Source organism: Mus musculus, chromosome 11 (assembly GCF_000001635.26).
Source record: "Mus musculus strain C57BL/6J chromosome 11, GRCm38.p6 C57BL/6J".
NCBI classification, from domain to species: domain Eukaryota; kingdom Metazoa; phylum Chordata; class Mammalia; order Rodentia; family Muridae; genus Mus; species Mus musculus.
Window position 1 is genome coordinate 110,495,520 of NC_000077.6, and position 16,022 is coordinate 110,511,541.

A 16,022-nucleotide genomic window follows, 5' to 3' on the forward strand; every position below is an offset into this window, starting at 1 on the left:
GAAGAGGGCGTTGGTCTTCTGGAGCTAGAGTTACAGGCTGTTGTGAACTGCCTGATGTGGATGTTGGAGTCTGAGCTTGGGACCTCCAGAACTACAGCAGGTTCTCTAGTGGCTGAGGCATCTCGGTAGCCTCAAAAGCCACCTTTAGTATAGATGTTTTGAATAACATTAAGAAGACCTAAGAGCCGTTTAGGAAAATCTATTCTTTAAAAATTCTATATAGGGATTCTCAATAAAGTGATAAAGTGTGTGTGTGTGTGTGTGTGTGTGTGTGTGTGTGTGTGTGTAATGTGTGTGTTGTACCCTATGTGACTGTGGGCACTTTGTCCTTGTAGAGGTCAAAGGGCAACCTCAGGTGTTGGCCTTTGCCTTCTACCTCCTGTGAGACAGCACTGTGTTGGTCATTGCTGTTTACATCACGTTAGCTGACTCCTGAGCTCCTGTCTCTCCCTTCTCCATACAAAAATGCTGGGATTGAATGCACATTCATTTTCATCCATTGAGCCATCTCTCCAGCCCTCACAGATCACTTTAGTTTGGTAATTTTTTTTTTTTTTTTAAATTCCTACTCCACATATGGGAGCAATGACATAAGATAAGCAGGGGAGACAGGTTTTCCCATTTTGAGATTCACAGTCCTGAAAGACGCAGACAAAGTGTGAAGAATTAAAAGCCCAACTGGAGAGGAACGCGCTGCGTGAGTCAGGGCCTTTGGTGACGTTTGTGTGGGGTATCTTGGCAAAGACAGCCCTGCCAAGGCAAGTGGAGAGTCGAGAGCCCTCTGGTGGCGAAAAAGTAACCCTTTCTTCTCTCCTTCAGACGTCAAGCCTTCTAATGTGCTCATTAACACACTGGGCCAGGTGAAGATGTGTGACTTTGGAATCAGTGGCTACCTGGTCGACTCTGTTGCTAAAACGATCGATGCCGGTTGCAAACCATACATGGCTGTAAGTACCAGCACGTAGCGTGCTTGTGTGCGTCTACCCATGCATGTCTGAGAAATGCACCTGCTTGCAAAACCAGGCAAGAAAGTAAGAAATGCATGCCTATAATGGAGAATTGGAATGAACCTCGGATTTGAGAAAGATTCTGCCTTGTGTCATTTTCTTAGAGGTTTTATGTCAGAAATCATTTTCACTCGCTCCCAATGTTGTCACCATCCTTTGAGGTTGCTATAACAAAATACTGTAAACTGGACACCTTACAGAACACAGTTTTGTTTTTTTTTTTTTTTTTTTTTTTTTTTGACTCTTTTTGCTCTGGCAAGTCCAAGATCAAGATATTGGAAGACGCAGGTTGTGGATGCTGGAGTCTGTGGTGAGGGCCCGCTTCTCTGCCTTATTTGAGGTTCCTGTTGCGTTCTCAAGTGGTGGAAGGAGCAGGGACCTCTCTAAGGCTTCTTTTATGAGGATACTAACCTCATTCATGAGGAACCTACCCCAAATCTACAGCCATCCAATAGAAACAAGACTTCCTGCTATGGTCACAGGTGGCATACTTTTTTTTTTTTTAATTTTATTTTTATGAGTACACTGTAGCTGTCTTCAGACACACCAGAAGAGGGCATCGGATCCCATTACAGATGGTTGTGAGTCACCACGTGGTTGCTGGGAATTGGACTCAGGACCTCTGGAAGAGCAGTCATCTTGCCGCGGAGCCATCTTGCCAGCCCCTGTGGGATATGGTTTTAACATGTACATTTTGGGATGACACAGAGACACAAACCATAGCATATATATTGCCTTTCGGAATTATCTCAAAGGGGCGTGTTATTTGAAAATGCATGTAAGTAGTAGGCACTTGCACTCAGTTTTACACACTGACTCACACCCGAATGTTAGCTTGATTGCTAAGGATAGAAGACTATGGAGATCTTAAATTATCCACACAAGGGAGCTCTGGTCATCACAGAATGGCCAACTGGAGGAATACATTTATCTTAGAAGGGACTTGAGTTTGAGATTGAAAACTTCTTGCCCATGTTTGAGTAAAATCCCCGAGGTCTCTTAACATCAGACGGTAGCTATGAACTTCTGCAGGCTTTTGTGGCTTTTGAGCTGTTGATGTTTTTTACCAGGGATAATTTTAATGGATAGAGGAGCTTTTGAATGTGTCCCGGTGTTCTTCTTAAGGCAATTAAAATTTGTTCTGCGGGATCTGAATTCATTGCTGCCTGTGAGAAAAAACCAATATAAAGAAGGGAAGCCCTGTGGAGACATTTCATAGCTTGTGATTAGCCAGTCTTTTGGCCCGGGAGGCAGGCTAACAGAGTCAAATAACTCATACGGCAAGTGCTGGTGTCTCCTCCTGAGTCTTTATTGAGCTACGTGGCATTGCAATCGTCTTTCCGTTTCTTAGCTGTCTGTCTCCTTTCCAGCCTGAACGAATAAATCCAGAGCTCAACCAGAAGGGGTACAGTGTGAAGTCTGACATTTGGAGCCTGGGCATCACCATGGTAACCTATGATCATCACTGTGGGCTACGAGGTTCTGAGCGCAAACCTGGATGGGGTGGGCTTTGGGGACCCAGAAGCCTTTGATATCACACTTGGGCACCCCTTTCTCTCTGAGATGGCAGGTTATTTTCCAGGGCTGATTGTTTGAAGTACTGTACAGTAGAAACTGTACAGTGAGATCTAGCAGTCCAAGTTTTCCTCCCTTTCTGACTGTTACTAGCCGTATGACCTTCACAAACTCATGTATTCTCACTGGTGATCTTTCTGATAGAAAAGGGATTAATAGAGTTTTTATAGTTTAAATTAAGTGATTAGGACCAAGACAAGAAGCTTAAGTTACAAAACCAGGACAATAAAAGAAATAAAATAAAATAAAATAAAACAAAACAAAACAAAAAAACCAACCCAAACCCTCTCCCTGCTAATGTGTATGGACCCTGATAGGCCAAATGTACTAGGTTGTGTATTTTAATATTTTGAGAACAGACCTCATGTAGCCTAGGCTAGTGTCAAAATCTATATGTAGCCCAGGATGACCTTGAAGTTTTGATCCTCCTCTCTCTGCTCCCAAAGTCCTGGGATTGCAGGCATGACCCATCATGCTTAGTTTGATACGGTCGACCCCTGGATTCATGGCTACTATGCAAGTACTCTGCCAACTGGGCAACCTCCCAGGCTCTGCACTGAACATTTGCATGGTGGAAGTTTTAGATGTGTGAGTTAGATCTACCCTTGGAACACGATAATGCATAGTGTACTTTCTCAAGCACGGGCCTATGGCCACGCAGCCAGTCCCTTATCTGTAACCTCTGTGACTGTACATTTTTAGTCTATCGCTGAGGTCTGGAATTACCCACAGTGGTCCTGGCTACTGCCCAGGACCAGCAGCTGATTATATCCAGTGAGTTATTCCATGTCCCTGCCCAGAAAACATGTGATTCTGTAACAGCAGAGTGGCCTTTACTCAAGTCCAAAAAAAGATCAGTCATTTGGTCCTGGGTAACTTTTTTTTTTTTTTTTTAATTTTCCATTTCACCAAGAGACCTGTAGGTGGCAGCAGAGGCACAGTGCTGCCAAAGTCTTTACGCTTTCCTAGTCTGGCCACATATTTGAAAAACTGGTTGTTTCCTGTGTTGAACTTTAATGCTCTTGGCTGATAAGTTTTTATGAAATAGGCCCGGGTGTTATCAAGGAGCTCATTTATTTAGATAGGTTTAAATATCTGCCACTGGCAAGACAATATTTTAAAAAGCAGGAGGCACTAAGATTTTGCGAGAATGGGTCATTAGCTTGGCTTTCTTCCCTAATTATATTTGAGCGTCACCTCTGGTCTTTCTAAAAGGAAACACAGCTGCTTCCTAATGAGCATTTCTTAAAATGTTGCCACCCCTCCCTTCCCTCTGTTTAGATCGAGCTGGCCATCCTTCGGTTTCCTTATGATTCTTGGGGAACGCCCTTCCAGCAGCTAAAGCAGGTGGTCGAAGAGCCCTCTCCTCAGCTCCCAGCAGACAAGTTCTCCGCGGACTTTGTTGACTTTACCTCACAGTGGTAAGAGAACCCTGCACTCACAGATCTATGCCAAAGACGACGAGCCGCTCTCATGACTCTCCCCGGTGGGGTCTGATCCATCACATACGCTCATTCCAGAAGCATCCACGGAGCATGTCCTCTGGGCTGCAGAACATAGCCCTGGCCTCTACTCCTAGTTCCAAGGCTAGTACGGAAGCGCACTCAAGTCAATATTTACTTGAAAGTACTATGATTGGCAAGACCGGATAGAGTGAGATACATAAGTATTTGGAGGATGCAAAGTCAGATGGGGTTATTTTTGTTTCGGAGGAAATAAATCCTGAGCAGAGGCCATGCGAGGCATTTCCCTAGCTAAGGTGAGTCAGGAAGGAGAGGTCTTCCCATTGGAAGGATTGCGTCACTAAAGCAAGAAAGACCCCTCTCTCTAGGACCTCGTGATGGTCAGTTAGTTTAACTTCCACCCTCGTACAATCTGGAGTCTCTGTTGTTTAGAACAGGTTGGCCTGTGGACAGTCTGTGGGGGATTGCTTTGATTATGTTAACTGATGTGCAAGGATCTAGCCTAAGAGGAAATGGTGCCATTGCCAGGGTTTGGCTCCCGGACTGTATGAGGGAGAAATGGAGTTATGTACTCGAAGCACGCATGCGTTCGTTTCTCTCTGCTCTAGACCCGAATGAATAAGGTTTACGTTCCCGCTGCCACGACTTCCTGCAGCGCTGGACTGTAGCCTAGAATTGTGAGCCGAGATAAATCATTTCTCTTTTAAGTCATGTTCTATTATGGTATTTTATTCCAGTAACAGCTGTAAGGAGTTGGATATTGACTACAGCATAGAGCCAAAGTTTAGCAAGGCCTACTGGAAAGCTAGGGGTGGGGGATAGATGTCAAGAGTCTCTGGGACTAAGAAGATTGTTGGACATTCAAGAATGTTTCCCGGATGCTTCCAAGTCCTGCAGAACTTTGCCTTCTGCAGAACCCATGTTATCTGTGGATGGACTTGTCCCGGTAGGCATAATAGGTACTGCCGGGGGTTTGGAGGCTAATCCAAAGAGGGCTGGAGCACGGAGAGAGAAGGAAATGACTAGTATAGTCAGAGAGGATAAAAGAGGACACAATATCTTCCAGGTACTCACATGATTTCTGTCTGCACCGCGGCCACGATGCTTAGCGTCGTCACGTGACAGTAGTGGCAGCCGCGGATGCAGCTGGGAGGAGGATGTCAAGAGGGCAGCCCGAGTGGAACCCAGTTAGTTTAGACAGCTATCCTGTGAAAGCAGATGGAAACTTCGAGCGAGTGGGTGGGTCAGAGCTGGCTCTGATTCCAGCTGTGTCTCGTGGAGGGAGTCATTCCTGCTCAGACTCGCTGCGTGAATTGACCTAGACCTGGGAAGGGCCCCGAGGTACAGAGGATACCGAAGCAACACACCTTTGGTCTCCTTGCTCCTTTGGACGTGGTGTTCCAAATACAGTTTTTACTGGGGACCGTGATGACACTGGGCAATGCTTGGTTGCTTAAGGCTCTTGGACCGGTACTTGGTGCTCACCCATCTGCATCCGCATCCCCATCCTGGTGCTTTCCCTTAGTGTTTTACAAGGCTACCCTGGTGGCTTATTCTGAGTTTTAATTTTGGCCGAAAGACCAGAGAGAACTGGAGTACTGGGCTCTAGGACAGTGTTGTTGGGCATCTTTCATAAAAATGCGCCCTCTCCCCTCCTGAACAACCCCTAAGTCCAGTTAGTGCCATTGGTCTTCAAACAAGAGTGACCCCCCTCCCTTTGCAGCCACTAACTACACAGGTCCCCCCACGAGCGGTGGGGTCTCCCAGGGACCCCTTCCACAGCCACACTGGAATGTCTTGTTCCTCAGGTCTTCTTGCTGCTATAAGTGGGTGTGTGCAAAAGCCGTGCCACTTGCAGAACCCAGTACCTCACAACTCTCTCCCTGACCTCTGGCAGAACCCAGTACCTCACGACTCTCTCCTTGACCTCTGGCTTGTGCATTCTTTCTGTCCCTTTTAGAGGCGAGAGGCACCAAGCTGAGATGAGATGGAATCTCAAAGTACTGCTACTCTGGCATTCTGGGATAGCTAAGCAGGCTGAGACCTGAGTGTTTATTGGCCATTCCCGTTTCTTCTTTTGAGAGTTACCTATTTGGTCCCTTAGCCTGTTTATCGGTTGGAAGATTTATTTATCTGGGCATTTAAAATGTACCATTATGTAGTAGAGGAAGCGAATCCTTGTCCAGTGTATAGATGGCAACGATTTTTCTCCTGTTGGCTGTCCTTTTCACTCTGATAATGATTTACTTTGTTGCATGGAAACTTTTAAATTTCATGTAATCCCACTCATCAGCTCTTGGGATTATTTTCTGTGGTTTTGGAGTCTTTTGCCTATGTCCATATCTTGAAGTATTTCAGAGCAAAAACAAAGAAACAGTAATTTAAAAATACCTCCTTTATGTATTTATTTTAAAAAAAGCACAGCCGAAGGCTGCTTCTTTTCCCCAGTACATGTTTTTATCATTGAGATTTTAAGGAACTTCCAAGGTGGGCCGTACTGACCTGTATTAGTTACATGTTACATAAAAGACCAAACTCAAGGAAACATGGAAGAAAGAGTTCATGGGTTTGGAGGGATAAGTCTATCATCGGGGAGGCAGAGCAAGCAGCAGGCAGCAGACTTGGTAGCTGGAGCAAAAAAAGCCAAGGGCGCATGTCTCGAATCTCAAGCAGGAAGCCGAGAGAGAGTGAGCCGGGAGTAGGGTGAGACCCTAAGTTCTTGAAGCCATCCCCTGTGGTATACTTCCTCCAGCAAGGACACACCTTCAAAACCATCCCAAACAGTGCCACCGAGTACAGCCCAACTATTGAAACGTGTGAGACTATGGTGTGTGTGTGTGTGTGTGTGTGTGTGTGTGTGTGTGTGTGTGTGTACGTACATCTCTCAAACCACCACATGACCAAAAGGCCTTGTTTTTTCATGTTTGTAATAGAAAGTTCTTATAGTCTAGTCTTGTAGAAGGCTTAATATGATTTCCTTTTTAAAAATAAGATCTTAGCAGATAGATCATAAACACACACATATCTATATGGAATACACACTATATATACATATGTATATATAAATAATGTATACATATTGTATAATGTATATATATTGTACATGTGTTTGAGTATATATAGGTGTTCATACACATATGCTGTGTATGCTCTTGTGGTATATAGATGGTGTGTGTGCCTGTGAGGGGAGCCAAGGCCGACCTCAGGCGTCCTTTCTTGAGTATGACCACCTCATGATTTGAGGCAGGGTCTTTTATTCAATTAGGCTGCCCAGTCATGAAGCCCAAGGATTTTCCTATCCATACCTCCCCAGAGCTAAGATTAGAAGTGTGTGTTGCTGCTCTTGGCTTTTTATGTGGGTTTTGGGGGTCAACCTTGGGTCTTCATGCTTATGGGGTGAGCACTTTATGTCCCGAGCCTGCTCTCTGGCCCAGTAGTTTTCTCTCTAACCTTTTCACATGTGTTGACACAGGCAAGCCACTAGAATACATTGCCTGCTGCTAGAATAGTTAGACTTATGTTTGCATTTCCTCCAGGCCTACTTTGGAGTCTCAGTGCCCAGCCGGCTAGCCTGGTGCCGTACCCAAGTGTGTTGGAGGCCCGTCCAGATGTCAATACTGTCTGACTCAGAGTAGCTAAAAATCAAACAGTCGATTAAGCATTGTCTGTTTGTTCAGAACAGGAAAGTAAAAGAGGCAGTAGGTATTTATTTATCTTTTGACAAATGTATGGCTTCGGAGGCGCACTGTGTTTTTATTCTGTGGACTGCACCAAATAGCCCTTCTTGGAAATGATCGGGGGGGTGGGGGTGGACATGGGGGTGGGGGAGCTCAAATAGGCAGAGAGCTCCTGGTCAGCATGAACTGCAAGCTGGCAATTCTCAAGGCAGCGTGGATTGGGTTTGTCGTGCCAGCCATGGTCAGGAGCCTGTGTTGTGGCATTTGGAAGAGGAATTAGAGAAGTTAGCTAATTGCACACTTGAAAATGACAAGCCACTTGAACATCCAAAAGCCAGATCCCATCCAAGAGGAAAGTGGTGTACCTTTGAACTCCGAGGTTGTTATTTTATATTGAGTTTCAAACATTTTCTACTAAACATGGAAAATTTGCTTCCACCCCAACTTTATCTTGGGTATTTTACTATTCTTAGTGCTTCTTTTGAAGTGTTTTTGATTTAAGATATGGAGGGAATAGGCTATATCCATTATACTAATTTAACAAATAGTCTTCCTTTGCTTGCTTTCTTTCCTTTCTCCCTTCCTCCCCCCTCACCTTCTCCCTCTCCACTTCCCTCCCTCCTTCTCTACCTCCCTCTTCTCTAACCTCTTGCCCCCCTCTGTTATTCCTTTCTTTTTCAATAAGGTTTAACTATATATATACTAGGCTGTCCTAAAAGTCTCTCTGTAGCCCAGGCTGGCTTTGATTCTGTAACCCTCCTGCTTCAGCCTCCTGAGTGCTGGAATTACAGGCATCATTACCATGGCTGGCCGCTGTGAAAGACCCTTTTGTTAGAATTCTATAGTCGGGGGCAAACTTTCCCTCTGATTAGGGGCTGTAAGTCAAGGGGTAGCTTACTGGGCAGTTGAACACAGCCTCTGAGGTCTGACAGATCTTAAATACTTTGTGCTTGATCAACTAAAGTGATTTTTCCTGAAAAAAAATTTTTTTAAAGATGGATCAAAGCAGAGAGGAAATTTTGCAAATTTTGCAAACGTTCTGGGGAGAAAAATGTCCTGTCTCATGGTTGCTTTTACTTAAAACTTGAAAGCCGAGGCAGGGACCGAAGATGTAGCTTGGTCATAGAGTGCTTGCCTAATCTGCACAAGGTCTGGGATTCTCTCTGCGATGCCACAATGAATCTTTAGAGCTTTTAGCCAGCCAGGAAGAAAGAATCCTTCTATTATACAGTAAACAGGGGCCAAACATCAGTGCTGCCATGGAGGTCATTGGTTGATACCGTGGTGCACTGATGGAGGTCAGGGGGTAACTTACGGGGGTCTGTTCTCTCCCACTCTATGGGCTCCAGGAATCAAACTCAGATTTCCAGGCTTGGCAGCAAGTGCCTGTTACCGGCTGAACCATCTTGCTGGCCCCTCAGATATCCTATTTAATCCCTTGAATATTATGTGTAGTTTTAGTGTTGTATTTATTTGTGTTATTTTATTGACTTAAGAAGTTAAATTGTTTAACCAAGGGAGGAGAATTCTGGGTTCAGATTTGCTTTGAATAATAGCTGGATATTTGAGGCTTCTGTATATGTAAAAAAAAAAAAAATCTAGGATTTGTAAGTGAGGTAACAATGTCCCCAGAGGATATTTCTTCTGCACTTATTTCTCAGATAAACTGATACTTGAATTTAGACAACCTTTTGTTCCTAGGAAGATGGAAGACAGAGATAGGAGGCATGAGGTAGTCGTGATGGGAATATAAACAAATGTCATGTAAGCCTCGTGGAGATGGTTCTTATGACTGCATTCCAATTGGGAGAAGGGTAGAGCAAGTGGGTTTTAAAGAGGGCCAGCCAATTACCCACAGTCCAAGTATTCTTGCCCTCTTGGTGTCTGCACCAATGGCATTTCCAACTGGACTGCTTTTGTTGTGGAAGACAGGCTTGCACACTGAAGGATGCTTAGCAACATCCTCTGCCGCTGTCAGATACCGCCAACTAGTTGTGACAACCAAAGACGTTGAGAAATGTCCTGTGGGATGGAGGTACAGAGTAGCTACCATTGGGAACCACCGACATGGACTCTCAGGGTACAGGCATATGCAAGGCCACCAGTGGGTTAAGAGCTCATTCATTTCACCCAGGTACACATTCTCGTATCAGCCCCACGCTGACAGTTAATGATTCTCCTTTCTAACGCACTCTCATTTTTATCCCAAGTTGAGATGAACTTTCTCTCATAGGTTGTCTGGTTCCTGAGGCCATTAGGTACTAGGTCTGCCCTCAGTTCTAGGTTGACACTTCTGTCCTCACCTCTGCCTGTAGCCTGTCACAGGTTCCCTGGCTTCTACCCACAGCATTGCCTGGAATAAACTGGTGGGGCTGCTTTTCAGTTTGTTTTGGTTCAAAAGCTTTCCCTCCTTTGAATTTTTAAAGAGAATTTCATTTTGCCTATAAGCCTATAGTTCAACATCTCCCAGTGACGTCACTCTCCCACGGTTTTGTACTTTACACCCCTCATGGGGGTTCGCTTCTGTGGGTGTAGCAGAGCTCATGTCAGATGCTCAGGATCTCACTCGCTCAAAAGGACCCATCAGCACAAATCTCAGGGACTCAATATGCTGTCACACTGTGGTTCTCGGAGTTCATAGACAACTCTCTCCCCATTCACGGCTGGAACTAAAACATCAAATAAACCGTTTTTCTTCTTGTTTCCATTTTAGACTCAGGGGTGGGTTGAGGACAGGGGTGATGGGTTGGTCTCTTTCACATTGTAGTTTTATGAGGACTGCCTCTGGTATCAAATGCTATAAAATGTTGGAATATTCAGAGAACAGAATGACCACTAGACAGCAGTGCGTGACCACAAAAATATTTCTAAGAATCATTGCTAATTTGCTTTCCTTTCTTATCCACCAAGACAGTGAACAAGAAGCACCTCCTTAGTAAAATATAGGTTTGTGGCTTCTGTCTCAGGCAGGTTTGGGGAGGAACATAGGGAAGCAAGTTTTATATGAGAGGGAACCACAAACAGGGAGGAGTCTGCAGTTGGAGGCAGTGAGACTCACTTAGTGTCCTGTAAGAAACGTGGGCCGACTTCTTTTCCAGGAGGTGGGATAAAAAGCTACCTTGAAAGAAAGTTCAGATAGGTTTTGAGATGTGGTCATTATAGGTAGGAAAATTAGACTAAATGGCAACCATAATGTATTAAAGGAAAATAAACACACACACACACACACACACACACACACACACACACACACACACACACACTTATTCATGTTAAAGCAAGCCCAACATGGTTTAAAACATAGTTTCTAAGAGTTCACATTTACAATAGAAGTTAGTATAGGAGACCTGGTTTTTGTGCATTAAAAAAAAAAATAGTTACAGTTTTACACTGGTTCTAAAATCCTAACAGTGAAATACAAATGTCTTCTAGATTTTTAATGTGCTTATTTTTTTCTTTTTAAGCTTGAAGAAAAATTCCAAAGAACGGCCCACATATCCAGAGCTTATGGTGAGTGTGAACACTTTGCTTGTGTGTTAGCAGATAACAGCTAGGGATGTAGCCATGGCTAAGATGATGCATAAATAAATATTTAGGGAGGAGTTGGTTTGTTGAGATATGGTTGATTCCCAGGAGCTGGACACAAGACAGAGTTAAGGGTCCCTTTTCACTGGTATTTATCCTTCAGAAAATATTTTGTTACTTATTTTCTGTGCATGTAGATCAGAGGATGCTTGGCTGGAGTCAGGTCTCCCCTTCTGCCAAGTGTGGGTCCTGGGGATTGACCTAAGGGTCCTCAGGCTTGGCGGGGAGAACTTTTATTCGCTGCGCTATCTTGCTGGTCCTGTTCATGCTTTTTGTTTGTTTCTTTGTTTCTTTGTTTTTGATGCAAGCTCAGAATAGGTCATTGTTCCCAATGATGGTTGCCATGCTGTTAAACCTGGAAAACATTTATATCCAGGAAGTTGACGTTTTCAAATCTGGAAGATTCCCACTATAAGTGTGCTAGAAATATGAGCTCAGAGACCTCAATGGGATAGGCTTGTAAGCCATGTGGTCCATCCATTTTTCGTAACAAATCTTGGATGGATTAAGTGATTGCCTTTCTCTCGACCTCTTGGTCTTCATTTTGGTGGAAAGAAGCATAGTAAGTCCTTTGATGGGAGTAGAGCACCTGCTCCTGAATTTATTGTTTTTTCCTATCAGTAACGTGACGAGATCAAAACCTCAACACCGCTGCTCTATAATAGTGCCTCTACCTAAACAGATGTAGAATGTGGTACAAAGGCATTTTGGAGAGAAATAATTTAGACTATATGTGAATGTGTTTACTGCCTATCCCTCAGATTTATCTTAATGATAAAGGTTATAATTTTAACAGTAGGAAGGAGATGTTCGAGTTTCGTTTCTGTTGCTTCGAAAAACTATCCTGACAGGGAAATTTAGGTGAGAAAGGGGTTATTTTAGTTCATGGTTTTAGGTTATTCTATCACTGCCAGGAAGTCAGAGCAGAAAGAAAGAAATACATATTATCTTGCTTGCTTGCATTTAGCTCTCCTTCACCACTCCTAAAACAGGTTAGGACCCTCTGCCTAGGGAATGGCGCTACCCACAGTGGGCTGGATCTTCTCACACCAATAAACTCAGTTCAGATAGTCTCCCATGGGCGTGCCCACAGGCCAACCCAGTGTAGATAATCCCTCACTGAGACTCTCTTCCCAGATGGTTTTGGATTGTGCCAAGTTGACAGTTAAGGTTAACCTCCACAGGAGAATTATGATGTTCAATCCCAAGAGAGAGAAGAGCACAATTTGAGATCCTTGTTAGTGGGCCTGCTAGCGGTAGTCACAGAGTGCTTTCTTCTATCCTACCAACAGCCTCACTGTCTGGATCAACTGAGTGCACCACAGAAGGGCAGGCTCCTGGTATCTCTTTTTGAGCGGTGTTCTGGGGTAGCTGAGATACAGAACAAAAGCTGTTTGGAAATATTCATAAAAGTTATAGAGGAGAGGCTGGAAAGATAGCTTAGTGGTTAACAGCATTTACTGTTGAGGACCTGGACCTAAATTCAGTTCCTAGCACCTATGTTGGGCCCTGTAGCTCCAGCTCCAGAGATTTTGATGTCTGTTTCAGGCTTCTGTGGGTATATAAACATTCCACCTCCCCATACACATAATTAAAAAATAAAATATTAAAAAAGAGTTATCAGAGCTGGGCAGTGGTGGCACATGCCTTTAATCCCAGCACTTGGGAGGCAGAGGCAGGCAGATTTCTGAGTTTGAGGCCAGCCTGGTCTACAGAGTGAGTTCCAGGATAGTCAGGGCTACATAGAGAAACTCTGTCTCAAAGAAACAAAAAAAAAAAAAACAAAACAGTAACAACAACAACAATAAAAGAGTTATCAAAAGATGACATTTGTGTTCATCTCCGCCATGTGTTGTTTGAGTTCTGTAGATAGGCTTTTATTTCTTTAACACAGAGGCATTCTATGATTGGAAAAAGTGAAGTCAGTCCATCTCTTTGAGCTTCCATTGTCTCCCTTTAAAAGAGCAGTGTCTAGTATTCACCACTCAGCAGCTATATGAAAACAGATGTGTGTGTGTGTGGGGGGGGGGGGCCTGGAGGGATGGTTCAGTGGTTAAGAGCACTGACTGCTCTTCTAGAGGTCCTGAGTTCAATTCCCAGGAACCACATGGTGGCTCACAACCATCTGTAATGGAATCCCATACTCTCTTCTGGTGTGTCTGAAGACAGCAACAGTGTACTCATAGATATAAAATAAATAAATAAATCGTAAAAAAGAGAAAACCCAAATAGATGTGTGGTCTTTGAGGATATATCTACTTGCTTGAGTTGAAGATCTCTTCTTGAATTATTATTTTTTAGAAGCGACAACTGGAGGCTTTTCCAGGCCTGACTCCCCTTTTGTGGTATGCATGCATGGACACTTAACAGATAATTTCACGTGAGGTGTGATAGACAGGGAGTGATTCCTGTAGGATCCTATTGAACTTGGAATCCTGAAGTCTCTGTTTTATAACTAATTTCTAATAGAAGAACATTTTCTCTGTAGTCCAGCTATTTACAGTGCCGAACATCCTCTTTTCTTTTTCTTCTTCTTCAATCTAAGTGGCCTCTTATCAAAACATTCACCAGAAAACATTTGAGGAAAAAAAATGTTTCCTATACATTGGCATCGGTGTTGACGTCTGCCTTCCTGACACAATCTAACAAACACTGAGTTGGGGTGACTGGCACGTCTATTAATGTAAGATTGTGTGGGCAGCCCTCCCCCTCTATGGCATTAGTCTTTGCGGTAGTGGAAATGGACGTGCCTTTTAAGACCGTAACTATTCCCTGCTTTCCTGTGGAATTGAGGTTTTGAAATGGAAATTCTGAGTCGGAGCTCCCTGACTTCAGCACTGGGCAACACGTGCTGGAAGGGCTATTGTTTCAGTTTTAGGAATTTGTAAAGAGGTAGGAAGAGGGAAAAAAATTATTTTTCCAAATAAAGGAATATTATTATCAAGGCTCCAACCCAGATATATACGTCTTACAGAATCCCCAATAATTTTCACCCTAATTCAGATGGAGGGCTATACGTGCCTCAAGCCCTATCTTATTGGCTCATCTCAAACGTCTGTTTTATAGCATTTTTTTTTCCACAGCAGATATTTACTAACACTTTTTTTTTTTTTTTTGGGTAAAGAACTAGCTAGAATTTTAGGTTAATGAGCCATGTAATTGCTGTTAAAAATGAACTAAGCTGAAAGTAGCCATGTTAAACAAAGGAAAGCAAAAAGAACACGTGGCTGTGTTCCAATAAAACTTTATTGTAAAATCAGACACTGTATTAGTAACTTTTCTATTCTAGTGATAACACACTACAACTAAGTCAACCTAGAGAAAGAAGGGTTTGTTTGGGATTATAGTTGCAGAAGGTTAGAACCTTTGACGGTGGAGCCAAGGCAAGGTGGCAGGAGTGGGAAGTTGAAGACTCATCTTGAAGTATACGCAGGAAGCAGCGAAAGCCAACTGAGAGTGGCATGAGTCTTTGAAACTTCAAAGCCCGCCCCCAGTGACGTACTTCCTCCAGCAAGGCCACACCTCCCAAACCTCCCCAAACAGCGCCACCAACTGAGGACCAAGTATTCAACATCTGATCCTATGGGGGACATTTCTCATTCAAACCACCAAGACGAGGAGTTAGGTTTGGTCTGTGGATTATAGTTTGAAGACCCCTGCCTTAGATATTTACCCCCAGAAATAGTAGCCAGGCTGTTCCGATGATTTCTCAGTGGTGTGATTGTCTTCTCCAAATATCTGAGAAAGTTCTAGATTGGAATGGCGGTATGAAACAAGGAGAGCTGAACCCACAGCCCTAGAGGTTGAGGTGTATACCTGGGATATTTTGGAGGCCTGTTAGTGACTGTGGCTTGCCCCTCTGCTTCCTGGCAGCTTGTCCATGAATCTCCATGCTTCTTCCCGATACTATAGAACTCCTAAATGGTACAGGGTCCTCCCTCTTAGGACTTGGCCCTTGTTAGGGGGAGTGTTAAGCTGGAGCAGGAGCCTAGAGATTGTGGGACTCCATTCGCCCACCTCCAAGTTGCTGTCCTTCCTATTCTTAGTCATTTATAGAAAGAATCAAGTTCTCAATGCTCTTCAACTTCAAAGCCCCTCACAAGGCTCTTCACGCCTTCCCTGTTGATTGGCTTGCCTGCTTGCTCTCTCGTCTCTTGTCCTCCGGCCCTCACAGACTAAAAGGCATCTAAAGAACTTGTTGTAAATCAAGAGTTTCAGATCGTATTATCTAATCCATTCATGGACTGGAGCTCCGTGTACTGAGCTAGCGAGAGCAGGATAAATCTCGAGGTGGAGCTGATAGGCGCTGGACTCAGCCATCCAGGCAATCCGAGGCTTGGCATGTCCTGTTTTGATAGTCAAGAGCTTTTAAAGCACGTTAAAAGATCCCCAAATGTTAAGGGGATGTGGGAAAGCTAATAAGTACGGTGGTTAAAAAGAAAACAAGTAAAAAACAAGGCCTTGGTAAGGATGCCACATAAGTGGTCATTTCATCGAAAAGGGTGTCACGTGTTTGGCAGATGGGGGACTTTAGAGTGAAGGGCCCTGAATCTAGAACATCACATTGGGCATAAGGCTCTGAGCCAGCACTCAGCCCAGCCCCACTAAGGGGCAGAAACAGAAGAACTGAGTCACAGTGCTCAACAGTGACCACCTACTTTCTTTGGGGTTTTATTCCTTTGTTCCCTCCCTCTGTCGCATTGTTTCCTAAGACT

The 16,022-nt window shown here is 44.0% G+C and overlaps 1 protein-coding gene across 8 annotated transcripts in view; it reads left to right on the top strand.

The window, feature by feature from the left end:
* Map2k6 (mitogen-activated protein kinase kinase 6) overlaps positions 1 to 16,022 on the top strand; it is a 126,421-nt gene that overhangs the window by 96,418 nt on the left and 13,981 nt on the right. For 7 of the 8 annotated variants that reach the window (NM_001356352.1, NM_011943.3, NM_001356353.1 and 4 more), the window contains 4 exons: positions 820 to 947; positions 2,378 to 2,455; positions 3,864 to 4,003; positions 11,187 to 11,232. In NM_001356352.1, coding sequence (NP_001343281.1) covers positions 820 to 947; positions 2,378 to 2,455; positions 3,864 to 4,003; positions 11,187 to 11,232 — 392 coding nt within the window. The remainder of the gene's footprint in view (positions 1 to 819; positions 948 to 2,377; positions 2,456 to 3,863; positions 4,004 to 11,186; positions 11,233 to 16,022) is intronic. The other variant, NM_001356345.1, reaches the window with a different exon arrangement.